This window comes from Haematobia irritans, chromosome 5, assembly GCF_050003625.1.
Source record: "Haematobia irritans isolate KBUSLIRL chromosome 5, ASM5000362v1, whole genome shotgun sequence".
NCBI classification, from domain to species: Eukaryota; Metazoa; Arthropoda; class Insecta; order Diptera; family Muscidae; genus Haematobia; species Haematobia irritans.
In genome coordinates, this window is record NC_134401.1 from 53,591,400 (window position 1) to 53,607,458 (window position 16,059).

At 30.4% G+C, this 16,059-nt stretch overlaps 1 protein-coding gene across 1 annotated transcript in view; it reads left to right on the forward strand.

Annotated features, from left to right (window-relative positions):
* LOC142241804 (uncharacterized) overlaps window positions 1–16,059 on the forward strand; it is a 28,514-nt gene continuing 12,455 nt past the window's right edge. Inside the window, exons 1-2 of the mRNA XM_075313629.1 lie at window positions 1–437; window positions 8,271–8,486. Of these exons, the coding sequence (XP_075169744.1) occupies window positions 368–437; window positions 8,271–8,486 (286 nt within the window). The 5' untranslated portion in view covers window positions 1–367. The remainder of the gene's footprint in view (window positions 438–8,270; window positions 8,487–16,059) is intronic.

Here is a 16,059-nt window from a genome sequence, read left to right on the forward strand (position 1 = left end):
ATCACACTGGAAAGATAGTACACACACTACACTATTGGATAGAGCTAGTGTAAGAGTATCTCTCTCTATACAAAAGGAATAATCAATCGCCTAAGAAACGCCACAACCAATAGACAACAAAACATTACGAACGGAATCTAAAATTCTAAATATTTATTTAAAAATAAACATTTGTCCATATTCCATACAAAGCAACGCAACACTACAACAACAACAACGCCACCCCAACAACCAACTATTGTGCAAAAACCAACAACAACAACAAAGAAAATATACACAAACCATCGAAAGCTAGCAAACTAAGCAAAAGTAAAAAAAAAATAAAAAAGAAAAGTGAAGACAAAAGTTTTTCGACGACATATTGAAAATGCATTTCCAGAAAGTGAACAAAAGCATTTGGTCATTGATTTTTATCATTGGTTTAATCGAAATAACAGGTAATGATAATACCAACAACAAAAAAAGAGAATAGTTTATCCTGAAAAAAAACATTAAGGTTTTATTAATAGCGTTTGGAAAAAAATTGTTTTTATGTATGCGTTACAAAATAAAAATCAAAATTATATAAAAAATCATAAATAATAATTGATTAAAATTTAAATTACTTAACAGTCTACCAAGACCTATGAAAGAAAAACTATTTTCAAAAAAGGGGTGTTTTCCTTAACAACAATCATACATATCCACCACCATCATACCAAATACTTATATTTTGCTTCTGGGTTGGTGATATACACTGGTTGAATTTAGTAGCTGGATGGATGGCGCTATGGAAATGTGAAATGTTTATGGCCACCACAAAATAATGCTGGTGGGCTCAATGGATGGCGGGGTTGTGTATGCCTGTGTTCATGTGTGTGTGTCTGTTTGGATTCCATCCATATAATTAACTAATGAAAAATCTAGTAATCATATTTTGGTATACCTAAATCAGAAGCATTAGCCAAATGTATAATGGTCATACCAACTAAGGCATAATATACAACTATTTATGAAAATCAATAATCTGCATTTGGACATTCCATTCCCTATTTGCCTAAGGTTCAAGAAACATGTCTTCCTGATACATACCATTCAATTTTGAGTTTGAAATTGCCAATCAAAACAATTGCTTCTAAAGAAAAAGCAAAATTGTTATATTAATAACTATCATTAATAAGAATGATGATGATGATTGTGAAATTATTTTAATAATGAAGTTTTGCTTGATAATGGTAATGTTGCTACAACAGAATTGTACACACGTAAACGGGCGCAAACCACAAATTCATTCATATTCTAGGGAACGCTTCAACCAATATCCCATCCATCCCAAGTAACATAGGTTTCCAACCAATCAACCAACCACATTCAACTAACTAAGGAACATTTGTAAACACTCACTCTTATTTGGAAGAAATTTCTGATTGTCCAACCATACATAGTGCCATGATGATGATAATGATGAACTAGCTGTTGACACTCCTATAAAAAGCGTGTAATGAATTAAAGTAATAGAAATAAAATTTTTGCTTATTATATATTTTTTTTTTTTTGTAAACCCTATTAAAAATATCATATTTTGGACGTGACTAAATGTGTTTGGTGTATTAATATTATTATTATCATCATTATTATTATTGGTGTTGTTGGTTGCTTCTGTTAGAAGTGCTTGTGTTTATTGTCAATTGGTGGTGATGATGTTGAACAAGCAATGGCTTGAAGTCATCGCCAAAGGTTACTTTTTAAAAGGGCCCCGGGCCCTACTATTTCACAAAATGTCATAACACAAAGAAAATTTCATTAAAATCGAGCTAACGAAAATACTTCATTGACATAAAGAAACAATTTCTTTAAGACAATGAAAATATTCATTAATAAAATGAAGCATTTCATTATTTAATCAAAAGTTCATTGGAATAACGAAGAAATTAATTGTATTTATGACGTTGTTACATTGGCTCAATTTTAGTGACAAATTTCGTTAAGATTACGAACATTTTAGTTCGTAAGTAGTACAAGTAGTTGTACAAGTACAAGTAGTTTTTATTGATGTAGATCAAATGGTACTGCAAATGGGTCATATCGAACAAATTTTAGGTATAGCCTCCATATTAACTTATATCGTTATATATAGCCCCCATATAAACCAATAAAGCAGTCTCTTGGATGAGAAAATTTCATCCGATCCGGTTGAAAATTTGTACTTGATATTAGTATATGTTATGACCTCTAGCAACCTAGCAACCATATATAATTATAGATCAATATGGACCAAACCAAGTTCCATATTGGTCTATAATTATATATAGCCCCCATATGAACCGACCTCAAAGATTTAACTTCAGAGGCCTCATTGAGGACAAAATTTTCCTCGACCTGGTGGAAATTTGGTCCTCTAATTACCATGCGAAAATTGGTGTATATCCTCTGTATAAAACGATTACGAATTAAGGACGCTTATATAGGTATTTATTCTGCCTAATTTATATAATATAGACTCGATGTGGACTAACATACAATTTAGAAGACAATGTTAAGAAATAACAGCCGTATTCATAAAAAGTTAATCGACGTTTATAAACGATTGATAGACTATTTCGTGAAAAATAGCATTCATAAACGATTAATAGCTTACCAAACATTTAATAAATCTTTGGTAAATTGTAAAAATTTATTGTTGGATGTACCCTTCTTTAACTCTTTGATAAAATTGCAAAATACTTTTTCTGGGCAATACCTATTAATTTATCGCTGTTTTATGCTATTTTGTATATCATTATATGTCAATGCGTATAAAATGGGCGATCTTTTCTTTTTATAAAAACCCTATTTTGATGCCATTTTCCAAAATACTAATCCAAATAAGAGAACTGCAGAAATAGATCTACAGAATTCATACCTACCAATGTTATGTAAATTTAAAGTCATCTTAAACTTCCTTTTGTTACTTTAATGAAAAATGCATGGAAAATTAGCTCGATAAATTAAATAGAAGAATTCCATTAGATTAGTGATGTGTTTTTAATAACAATAGACTTTATATACGAATACAAACCGTTTCGATTAATACTAATATCTATACTAACATATTGACTAATTATAAAATGATTGTATAAATATTGTGAGTAATGCATTCTGTTTAAATTAATTTAGCCTGAAAAATTATGTTTCGCCACAAAATCAGTAAAATTTTGAGACTTTATACTGTATGACGTTCGCGTAGAATTCTGCTAATTTTTTACCATCATGAAGGGAAAAGTTTGGTTTATTTTAGAAAATTTTAACTAAACTGTATTACAAATGCAGATATCACGGCGATTTCACAAAAATACGTAAATATTTTTCAAGAAAATTTACTACACTTAATTATTTTTTTTTTTCACTTGTTAATGAAAATTTCGTATTTTGAAAGAAAAAATTTGATTTCAAAATTTCAAGAGGGGCTTATTATTGGTAAAATTTACAAATTTTAAGAGATTCTGAACTATTTTGTTGGAGACACGAATTTAGTAAATCTTTATGCTTCATTTGTGTATAATTTTTTCCCCGTTTTTTAGCTCATTTAACTAACGTACGCAAAAAATTATTAAAATCAAGAAAACTTTCATGAACTAAAATGAAATGAAATTAAATTGGTTTTAGTGTCATGTACACAAAGTTTACTTGGATCCAAATATTTGACCTTCCCCTAAGGACTTTGGTATTGATTCTGAGCCAAAGATGCGGCTTCTTTAAAATAAAGAAATTTTTTAGCGACCTATCTGGCTTATGAAATTTTCATTCTCTTTTCACGGTATAGTAATAAAGCTATTCACGTACAAACAAATGCCAGTTAAAAATCCAAATTATAACGGATACTTCAAAGTAAAAAATGTTTTCTTAATTACAACAAAACTTTAAACCAAAGACGCTAAATCCTCAAAATAAGTCTTAGCCTATATTTGAAGCGTTTTTACCTTAAATCTAAAGTTTCAATACTTCTGTTAATTTAATGACAATTTCTTTAAATTAAAAATGTGTTTCTTTACTTTAAGGAAAATTATCCTTAGTTCAAAAACATGTGACTTTAACGGAGGGACGCAAATTTATAAAATTTGTCTCCTAAATTTAATTTAAAAAATTTTTGAACCAAAGATAATAAACTTTATTTTAATTAAAATTTCATTATTTTAAAGAAATTTGTCCTTAATATTTTGTAAATTTCGCATCCTAAAATTTAGGTTGCGTAATCTTTAATATTACGTAAATATTTTTTTTCAGTGTAGGGTTCACTTTTTTTTAATTGTATACTGGATGATGTTCGCGTGCTTGTGTATAATTTTACCCCTTTTTTTAGTTCATTTAACTAACGTACGCAAAAAAAATTATTAAAGCTAAGGAAAATTTTTTACAATATAATAATTCCGTGAAATAAAATAGAATTAAATTGGCTTTAGTGCCGTATAGGGTTCACTTTTTCTTGAGTGTGTCTTTGGAGCTACACAAAGACCAGCATAATTTGAGTAAAATTTTGACATTTTAAAAAATTATTAACAATTTACACCCAGAAAAAAGTGACCGCTTCTTTAAGTTAAAATGAACTCATTGTGAAGAAAGTTGAACTTCGTATAGCGCCAAAGACATTTTTATTTGTTTGAACGATGTGATTTTCGTAGAAATTAGGAATAATGCATTCCATATATTAGTTAACATTTTCCTATATTTATATACCACTATACTACAGAATGAAAAAATTTAACTAATTTGAATTCATATATGGAATGATTTTATTGAAATTTTTTCATTCATTTCGACAAATCTTACACATTTGTGGTAAAAGTTTTACTTCATAATTAGAACTGCTTACCTTCGTTTTTAAATACAATTTTATTTATTTCTATAAGCAATTTTATCTTCAATAAAAGACATGTTTTATTAATATATTGAATATATTTATTAAGAATCAACAGCATCGAATCTCTTTGAAATATTAGTTTATTATTCCACTATTTCCAATTTCCGTGTGATATTATCAACTGTAAAACGCACTATTTCTTCTTCTTGTACTTTTCACTTTTAATAAGTTGCTGCCTAACGATTTTGTCCTCCTTTTACAATTTCAATACCTACAAATATAAAAAATCATAAAACATTTTTGTTGCAAAAGGTTAGCGTTACTGAATATTACCTGATAATTGAAGATTCCAAAATGAAGACAAATGAAAGGGCTGTTATTCTGCTGGTGTTTTCTTTCTTTATACACTATCACGAACATTGATAGATTTATTTAAAAAAACGAAAATTTTTCTCACTAATTTAAAATAACAAATATTTTATTTGTTATTTATCATATTATTTTACCATATTATTTTTTAACAATCTCTCCGTATACCAAAACAACGCGATTCCAACTAAAAAAACAACCGACGCGCAAATATATCGATTACACCCACGCGCAAACACATCGATTACGATGACAGGTATCGATTACAGGTAGACAATAGAAATTTAGGAAAATTTCCTATATTCTAACAAGTGTGTTTCCTTAAGTTTTGAAAGGATTGCATACTTCTTAGTACGAATGAACTAAAATATTTTTCTATGCCAAGTGTTGTTCGTATGTATGAAAAACTTTCTATTATAAAGGAAGTCGCAATTATCATTTTATAAGAAATTTTACTAATTTTGAGGAAACTTGGTTTTAGTTCGGTTTTTGTTTATTTTTACGAATGCTTTGTTATCGGTGAATAAAATTTTCTTTTTCAGTAGTAAATTCTTATACCCAGCGAAGAAAATAGTATGAGTAAAATTCCATGCCTTATTCTAGTTAATGAACTATTCCTAACTGCTTACAGTTTAGGATTTTTTTTACTGAAATGAGTAAATTTCATTATTTTTCACAAAAATTTACCTTAATGGAAATAAAATGGATAAACTATATTTATGAAAAATTTTTCCTTTAGTTTCGAAGGCACTTTTTTCTGGGTGTACCTAAAAATTGTTCACTTTAGAAAAATGTCAACTGTTTTATGTGAATTTTGTATTTAGTAAAATTGTGTTCTTCAGTTTTATAAAACTTTTTTCTCTGTTTTAGTTCATGTCATCAAAATAAACAACAAATAATTATAATAACGACAATGTTTCACATTTGGCAAAAATTTAACTGTATCTGAGGGTAACATAGGAAAACATTGTGTCGCTGACAGTTCGGGAAACTTTCCGTTGAGGCTCATAATAAAGATAGATTCCCCTTCGTATGAGGAAATGATGATTACCTCTGATTATAAGATTTAAGATTTAAAAATTAAGAATTATACATTGATAAAATAATGTCGTGACCCAAAAATTTTATGTTCTTAAAATAAGAATGCGAATTTTGCATAGCAAATGAATTTCTCTGAAAAAAAGCGTTTTCCCATGTCCAAAACTCGATAAACTTTTCAATGAAGTCATTGAAAAATTAATCAAAATTAATGAAATCGTCTTTAAATTTTTTGACTCTTTGTCATGACTACATCCTCAAAAAATCGCTTCTGTAACATATACCCCAAACACTTTTTGCTTCAAGCATATATATTTTCCGGATTGGTCCAAACAAAATATTGTTTGTATTGTTCAAACATATTATGTTTCGCCTTAGGCATACACTGGTAGAAAACAATTTTAATGAAATTTTCTTTGTGTGGATATATTTTTAAGGCGCCAATTGGTTACTTCCATTATTTTACTTGCAGCATACTCTCTAGGTCTCTTTTTCTAAACACATATATGTTTATAGGCTATTTCTAAATTAATATATGTTTGAATCCAAGCATATTATATTTACAAACATTTTATGTCCCAAACATAATATGTTCTAATATATTAACATATATGTCCCAAACATATTATGCTAGTTTATGAACATTGTATGCTTGCACTTAAAAATATTGTGTTAAAAAATTTGGATTCCAAACGTATAATTTTTACACCCAAACATATGAAAACAGTCTTTTTCGTCCGTGTACAAGGCTAAAAAGCGTTTTAGAATAGGAGTTGTTTTTCAATACTTTTTTAAAGACGTTTTCTACTTATGTACTTCTAATATTTTTTTTTCATGTTGACAAAAAGTATTAACTTCTTTGTACCATGTTGTAATTGGTAAAATATTTTAGTTAAGATTTTCTATAACAAACCTAAATTCTTTCATGGTGGATTTTTTTAGAAATGCTCTGCACCGCCTTACCTTACCTAACTCAACATTTGCATTTACTTACCTATATCCCATTTGTCTATTTTTATTTTTATATGAATTTTCTTTTGTTTTTGTTTGATAATGGAACCTTATGATACTTCTAGTATGTGTTCTCAAACATTCAAGGGCCCTTGTAAAGTTGATGTATAGTAATACTCATGGTCTGATTCGGCCATGGATTTTTATGTTGTTGTTCTTGTGTGTGTTATGGGTACAAACAACAACATTGTATATTTGGCTGCTTGCCGATTGAATTGCTGCCTGGTAAGTTGGTTGGTTGGTGGAATGCATGAACATTTAAATATTGGAAAACTACATTCTGTTTTCTGACATCATCGCGCAAATGAATACACAAAAATATGGTCGTGGTCTTCGTCACAATCACCGTCATCACCAACCGTCAGCCAGTCAGGCGGCCAAATAGCAAGCAATCCTCTAAATGCGTGTGCAATACACATGAGCGATTTTTGCCTGCTAAGAATACAATACTCACGCACACTAATAAATTTATGGATGGTTGATATATACATACACACAACCCGACTTATGTATGTGTTTATCTAACATCTATGAGATCCGCAAATCCGTGCCCACCCATAGGATGATGAATTTTTGTTATTTTCAAAACAAAAATTCAAAGGAAAAAATGAAAACAAAAAATTGCATGAATTTGATATCAACAGCATCTTAGAAGCATCATCTCTGGCTTTATGAGCAACAACAACAACAGCCACATTATTATCATTCTCATCATGATACTCGCCAACGATTTATCCATACATACTCAAACACTCGCAAGGCATTGACATGGCATGTTTCTTTATTGTTTATGAAACATCTCGTATGTCTCTTTTTCCTTATATCAGAGCTTAGCTGTATTGCAAATTCTTCCTCTAGTACGTCATAAGTTTTTTCTCTGTATGCATACTTGGTCGGATATCAATATGTAGGTCTTTTATCTTATCTCCCGCCGGTTCTTTTACATCTCACACACACACTCTCTTTCTCTATCTGGCTTTTGGTTTTACCCCTCCTACTAAAGCACTTTTATTTGTTTGTTTTTGTGCATTTGCAGGCATTGACTCTTTGGAGAAAAATAATCAAAAGGGCAAACAGGATGTTGCCTCAACGGAATTTGACTACAGTGATGAAGGTGAACCCCCCGAGGCGGCCCCTACTAATGAGGTCGAATCGGGGCCAATGCCGTACTTTGAAAACGATGTTCAGGTAGTCTATGCAACCCACGAAGGAGAGAATATAACCATTAAATGTATGCCGAAAAATTTCAATAGTAAGTATTTGTGTTCTTATTTCTAGGAAAAAAACATAGAGTAGTAGAACAAAATACAATACTAACGAAAATAGTCGTTAATAGTAAGTGAGATTATGTTACCCAATTTTCACCGAGAAACTATATATAAATATTGACCTAATCTAAAATATTATTCAACCTAAATATTTTGTATCATGGAATTTTCGTTCGCCTCGAGACGAACGATTCGTCAAAAATCACATACTGAGATCTCGAAAACCAGGGTCTGTGGAATCCAAATTATTTCAGTGTTCGATTTCATTTTATTTTCTAGCCAATATATCTAAAGTTATTTCAGTTTCAATCTAGACGAACGATACGTCTCGAGTCGATTTTGTGTTTCATGAATAGGCAGTTAATTGCAAAAAGTTTAATAAAATCAAATTTTGTTTGCTATTGTCCCACCGATTAAGTCGTGTATCTGTGACAGTTTTTCTTTGTTGTGAAAATAAGTTATACAGGGTGGCTGATATGCACTGCAATCACACTAAAAAAAAGTATGCCCGTTTCCAAAGATTTTGTCATTACACTAATGATTGTGGTATTGATTCCGAACCAAAGAAATGCACATGGGGCGAAAGATATATATGGAAGCTATATCTAAATCTGAACCGATTTCAACGTCTTTAAGCCGAAAAAACGACAATGTGCCAAATTTTAGAACGATCCGACTTAAGCAGCGAGCTGTACTTTGCACACAAAAATACATCAACAGACAGACGGACATCGCTAAATCGACTCAGAATTTAATTCTAAAACGAACGGTATACTAAAAGATGGGTCTATGACTGTTCCTTCTGGGCGTTACATACAAATGCACAAACTTATTATACCCTGTACTACAGTAGTGGTGAAGGGTATAAATATAGCGCTTTACTTTGTTGCATTTCGTATCATCCACCTTGTATGCAAGTAAATTGAATTCAATGTATTTGTGAGTTTGACATAATCTTTACACTTGCCGAGTTATTAAATTTTTGTATCAAATATACACTGAAAAAAATATTTACGTGATATTAAAGATTACGCAACCTAAATTTTAGGATGCGAAATTTACAAAATATTAAGGACAAATTTCTTTAAAATAATGAAATTTTAATTATAATAAAGTTTATAATCTTTGCTTCAAAAAATTTTTTTCATTAAATTTAGGACAAGAATTTTGTAAATTTTCGTCCCTCCATTAAATTCGCATGTCTTTGAACTAAGGCTAATTTTCCTTAAAGTAAAGAAACACATTTTTGATTTAAAGAAATTGTCCTTAAATCAACTGAAATATTGAAACTTTAGATTTAAGATAAAAGCTCTTCAAATATAGGCTAAGACTTATTTTGAGGAATTAGCGTCTTTGGTTTAAAGTTTTTTTTTTTGAATTAAGAAAACATTGTTTACTTTGAAGTATCCGTTATAATTTGGATTTTAAAACTGGCATTTGTTTTTACGCGTGTACCTTTATTAATAAACCGCGAAAAAAGAATGAAAATTTGATAAATGAGATCTGTATCCTAATTTTAATTTTATTGGCCCTAGATTTAAAGCCAGATAGGTCGCTAAAAAATTTCTTTATTTTAAAGAAGCCGCATCTTTGGCTCGGAATCAATACCAAACTCCTTAAGGAAAGGCGAAAATCTTTGGATCCAAGTAAACTTTGTTTTTGACTGTAGACTGAGATTTGTTTTGAGGATGTTTCATCCTTAGTTAAGATTTGTTAGAACATTTTTTATCTTGACGTGCCTGTTACTATTTGAAATTTTGAACATATGTTTATATATGTTCGTGAAAGGCTTTGTTATTGACTCCGAAAAAGAAAATGGAAAATTCGATCCAAAGTTTTTGACTTAATGATTTTGGTATTGACTCATAGCCAAAGATGTGACTTCTTTAAAATAAAGACATTTTTTAGGAAGTTGTCTTGCTATAAATCTAGGCTCCATAAAATTAAAATTAGGATATAGATATCATTTACAAAATGTTCATTCCCTTTATACGATATTTTAATAAAGCCATTCATATACAATTAAATGTCTATATATAACAGATATTTCAAAGTAAAAAATTGTTTTCATAATTTTAAGAAAGCTTTAAACCAAAGATTCAAAATCTTGCAAAATCTTCTTCGCTTTTTTATATTTAATCCAAAAATTCCACATCTCAGTTAAATTAAAGATTATTTATTAAAATCAAAAAATTTTTCTTTGCTTTAATGAAAATTTGCCTTACTTCAAAACCAAACGAAGGGACACAAATTTCGTGCCCTAAACTTATTGCAAAAAATGTAAAAGCAAAAATTATGATCTTTCCTTAATTAAAATTCCATTATTTTAAATAAATTTGCCTTTAATTTTGTGTAAATTGTATGGTCTAAACTTTAAGTTGCATAATCCTTCATATTATGTCAATATTTTTTTCAGATTGTATTTTAAATTTTATGGAACCTAAATTTAAAGTTGATTTGAATCTTTAAAATACATTTATTTTAAGGAAGCCGCGTCGCGTCTTTTGCTAAGTATCTATAGCAATGAATGTCAAAATTTCTGGATACAAATAACCTTTTTTGTCTACACAGAAAAAAAATATCACCAAAATATTCCCAATTAAAAAGTTGTTTGAAGTTGAAAACTGTTTTAATTAGAAAATTAATTGATACTATTAATTTTTTAATCAAACTAGAAAAGTCAATGATTGAAATTTTCAAATTTTCAATTAAAAAACAAGTAAGGAAAGTCTAAAGTCGGGCGGGGCCGACTATATTATACCCTGCACCACTTTGTAGATCTAAATTTTCGATACCATATCACATCTGAAAAATGTGTTGGGTGCTATATATAAAGGTTTGTCCCAAATACATACATTTAAATATCACTCGATTTGGACAGAATTTGATAGACTTTTACAAAATCTATAGACTGAAAATTTAAGTCGGCTAATGGACTAGGGTGGAACACAATTTTAGTAAAAAAAATATGGGAAACATTTAAATCTGAAGCAATTTTAAGGAAACTTCGCAAAAGTTTATTTATGATTTATCGCTCGATATATATGTATTAGAAGTTTAAGAAAATTAGAGTCATTTTTACAACTTTTCGACTAAGCAATGGCGATTTTACAAGGAAAATGTTGGTATTTTGACCATTTTTGTCGAAATCAGAAAAACATATATATGGAAGCTATATCTAAATCTGAACCGATTTCAACCTAATTTGGCACGCATAGCAACAATGCTAATTCTACTCCCTGTGCAAAATTTCAACTAAATCGGAGCAAAAAATTAGCCTCTGTGGTCATATGAGAGTAAATCGGGCGAAAGCTATATATGGGAGCTATATCTAAATCTGAACCGATTTCAACAAAATTTGGCACGCATAGCTACAATGCTAATTATACTCCCTGTGCAAAATTTCAATTAAATCGGAGCAAAAAATTAGCCTCTGTGGTCATATGAGTGTAAATCGGGCGAACGATATATATGGGAGCTATATCTAAATCTGAAGCGATTTCAATAAAATTTGGCACACTTGACTATAGTACTAATTGTTCTTCTTGTGCAAAATTTTAAGCAAATTAGGGTAATATTCTGGCTTCTGGGGCCATATAAGTCCATATCGGGCGAAATATATGTATGGGAGCTATATCTAAATCTGAACCGATTTTCACCAAATTTGACACGCATTGCTATAATGCTAATTATACTCCCTGTGCAAAATTTCAATTAAATCGGAGTAAAAGATTGGCCACTGTGGTCATATGAGTGTAAATCGGGCGAACGATATATATGGGAGCTATATCTAAATCTGAAGCGATTTCAATAAAATTTGGCACACTTGACTATAGTACTAATTGTTCTTCTTGTGCAAAATTTTAAGCAAATTAGGGTAATATTCTGGCTTCTGGGGCCATATAAGTCCATATCGGGCGAAATATATATATGGGAGCTATATCTAAATCTGAACCGATTTTCACCAAATTTGACACGCATTGCTATAATGCTAATTATACTCCCTGTGCAAAATTTCAATTAAATCGGAGTAAAAGATTGGCCACTGTGGTCATATGAGTGTAAATCGGGCGAACGATATATATGGGAGCTATATCTAAATCTGAAGGGATTTCAATAAAATTAATTGATACTATACTGTGGACGAAGGAGTGTAAATCGGGCGAAAGCTATATATGGGAGCAATATCTAAATCTGAACCGATTTGGATGATATTTTGCAAGTTTTTCGAGACTCATAAAATATTCGGATGTACGGAATTTGAGGAAGATCGGTTTATATACACGCCAATTATGACCAGATCGGTGAAAAATATATATGGCAGCTATATCTAAATCTGAACCGATTTTCACCAAATTTGACACGCATTGCTATAATGCTAATTATACTCCCTGTGCAAAATTTCAATTAAATCGGAGTAAAAGATTGGCCACTGTGGTCATATGAGTGTAAATCGGGCGAACGATATATATGGGAGCTATATCTAAATCTGAAGGGATTTCAATAAAATTTGGCACACTTGACTATAGTACTAATTGTTCTTCTTGTGCAAAATTTTAAGCAAATTAGGGTAATATTCTGGCTTCTGGGGCCATATAAGTCCATATCGGGCGAAATATATATATGGGAGCTATATCTAAATCTGAACCGATTTCAACCAAATTTGGCACGCATAGCAACAATGCTAATTCTACTCCCTGTGCAAAATTTCAACTAAATCGGAGCAAAAAATTAGCCTCTGTGGTCATATGAGTGTAAATCGGGCGAAAGCTATATATGGGAGCTATATCTAAATCTGAACCGATTTCAACAAAATTTGGCACGCATAGCTACAATGCTCATTCTACACCCTGTGCAAAATTTCAATTAAATCGGAGTAAAAGATTAGCCTCTGTGGTCATATGAGTGTAAATCGGGCGAAAGCTATATATGGGAGCTATATCTAAATCTGAACCGATTTTCACCAAATTTGACACGCATTGCTATAATGCTAATTCTACTCCCTGTGCAAAATTTCAACTAAATCGGAGCAAAAAATTGGCCTCTGTGGACGAAGGAGTGTAAATCGGGCGAAAGCTATATATGGGAGCAATATCTAAATCTGAACCGATTTGGATGATATTTTGCAAGTTTTTCGAGACTCATAAAATATTCGGATGTACGGAATTTGAGGAAGATCGGTTTATATACACGCCAATTATGACCAGATCGGTGAAAAATATATATGGCAGCTATATCTAAATCTGAACCGATTTTTTCCAAAATCAATAGGGATCGTCTTTGAGCCGAAACAGGGCCCTATACCAAATTTTAGGACAATCGGACTAAAACTGCGAGCTGTACTTTGCACACAAAAATACATCAACAGACAGACAGACGGACATCGCTAAATCGACTCAGAATTTAATTCTAAGACGATCGGTATACTAAACGATGGGTCTCAGACTTTTCCTTCTTGGCGTTTCATACAAATGCACAAACTTATTATACCCTGTACCACAGTAGTGGTGAAGGGTATAATTAATTGATATAATTAACCTTTTAATCAAACTCGAACGAATAAGAGAGTTAAAAAAATATGGATATATTTTCTAAATTCTTAATTAATTTTTTTTAGAGACTATAAATTTTTGAATCAAACTAAAAAGAATAAAAAATTGTTATAGAAAGTGCTTGATATATAGCATAGCGATTACAAATAGTTTCGTTTTTAATTAAACAATTCATTGAATTTTACAATCATCATCAATTAAAAATTTAATTGAATCAATTAAATAATTAATTGAAATTTGCAAATGAAATCAATTAATTTTTTAATCAAGTATTTTTTTAATGCTCAATTAAAAATGTGATTGATACTATCTTTTTCGTGATTGAAGACATTTCAATTAAAAAATTAATTGGACCAATTAATTTTGTGATTGAATCTGAAAAAAAATGTCTGTGTGTACAAGCATTTAGTAAATAGTACAAAATGGGGTGACAAGAGAAAAATTGTTTCATATAACTCCTTTTTTTATTAATGTTATCCAAAGTTGGCTCAAAGTAATATCCTATCATCTAAGCCTGCAAGATATAACCCAAATCATTTCAAATTCAGATATTAAATTGGATTGCAAATAAAAAGAAACCATCTCGAGTGTAGTGTAAAACACAAAGATGTTTTATTTTGTATTATTTTCAATCTGTTTGTCTTATAAAGAATGCCATAAAGAATATTTTTTAACATAAACAACAATTACAATAAGTTGTAACAATGTAAAATTTGTTGTGGAATGTATAAAAGCGTCGGAAAATATAATAGACATAAATGTAAAATAGCCTACATACATTAAGCTATTAAATTGTATCATTAAAATATCAAGGTTAGTGTTTATTAAGCCGACATCCGTCACCTTTTAATGTTAGACGAATGACCCTACCTCAAATTTAATGAAAAGTTCGCAGAATAGACATCAGGTATACCTATCGTATATGTACATATATATGATATGTATACATGTTTGTGTGTATGTCTCTTGCCCTTACTTACTACCTACTAGACACATTAGGATGCCTCTCCTATAAATAATAGCCTCAAATAACAAAGGTAATGAATTAAACGTTTGATAGGCGATTGGCATATTTCTAATTTACAATCAAGAGTATAGAATGAATTCCATATTTTATAGCACATATGTTTTTTTGTCGTTGTTTTAATTACAAAGTCATCAGAAAGGTTACCCATCATATGCCAAAAATTATCGCATTAACTCAAGTGTGTCTTTGGTTATTCTATTCTCGCTAAATTGTACGAATTAATAGGCGTTTCAATGGCTAGATATGACACATTGTTTCTTATCAGACACCACATTAATAGCTTGATACGTTTAATGGTGATGGATATAACAGGTTCAATTCTAATATTAAGGAATCCAGATTGAGAGTTTACTGGCATTGCAAAAAATATAAAGACCCTAAAAGTATGCTTTGATTTTTTGTGTGATAACTGAAAGTTAAAAGCAAATAATGGTTTCTACTATACGGCCAAAATATAATATAACAGTAATTAATACCTAAGTTTTAAAATGGCAACCGAAGAATATTTAAGAGCCAAGAATTATTTTTGGAATATGCGTGCACTATACACTGAAAAAGCATGCCAGGTTCCAACAACGTTGTCTTTACACTAATGATTTTGGTATTGATTCCGAGCCAGAGAAGCAGAGAGTTAAGGATTAGAGGTGTGCACGTGAGGAATATTTTACTCACGCACACTCACGTCGGAGAAATCTTATTCACGCACACTCACGCACGATATTTTTTGGTAGGACTCACGCTCACGCACGCTCACGAAAAGAAAATTTGTACTCACGCACGTAACTCTTTTAAATGTCGTGACTCACGAAAAATATCGTAACTCACGAAAAATGTCGTGACTCACGAATAATTTTATGAGTAATTTACCTATAGAACCTGACTGAAAATATGAGTATGATTAAAATCGAGAGCGTTATAAAACTTTTAACACTTAAGATGTCACTAAAATTATATATGAATTGAATTCGTAAGCATTTT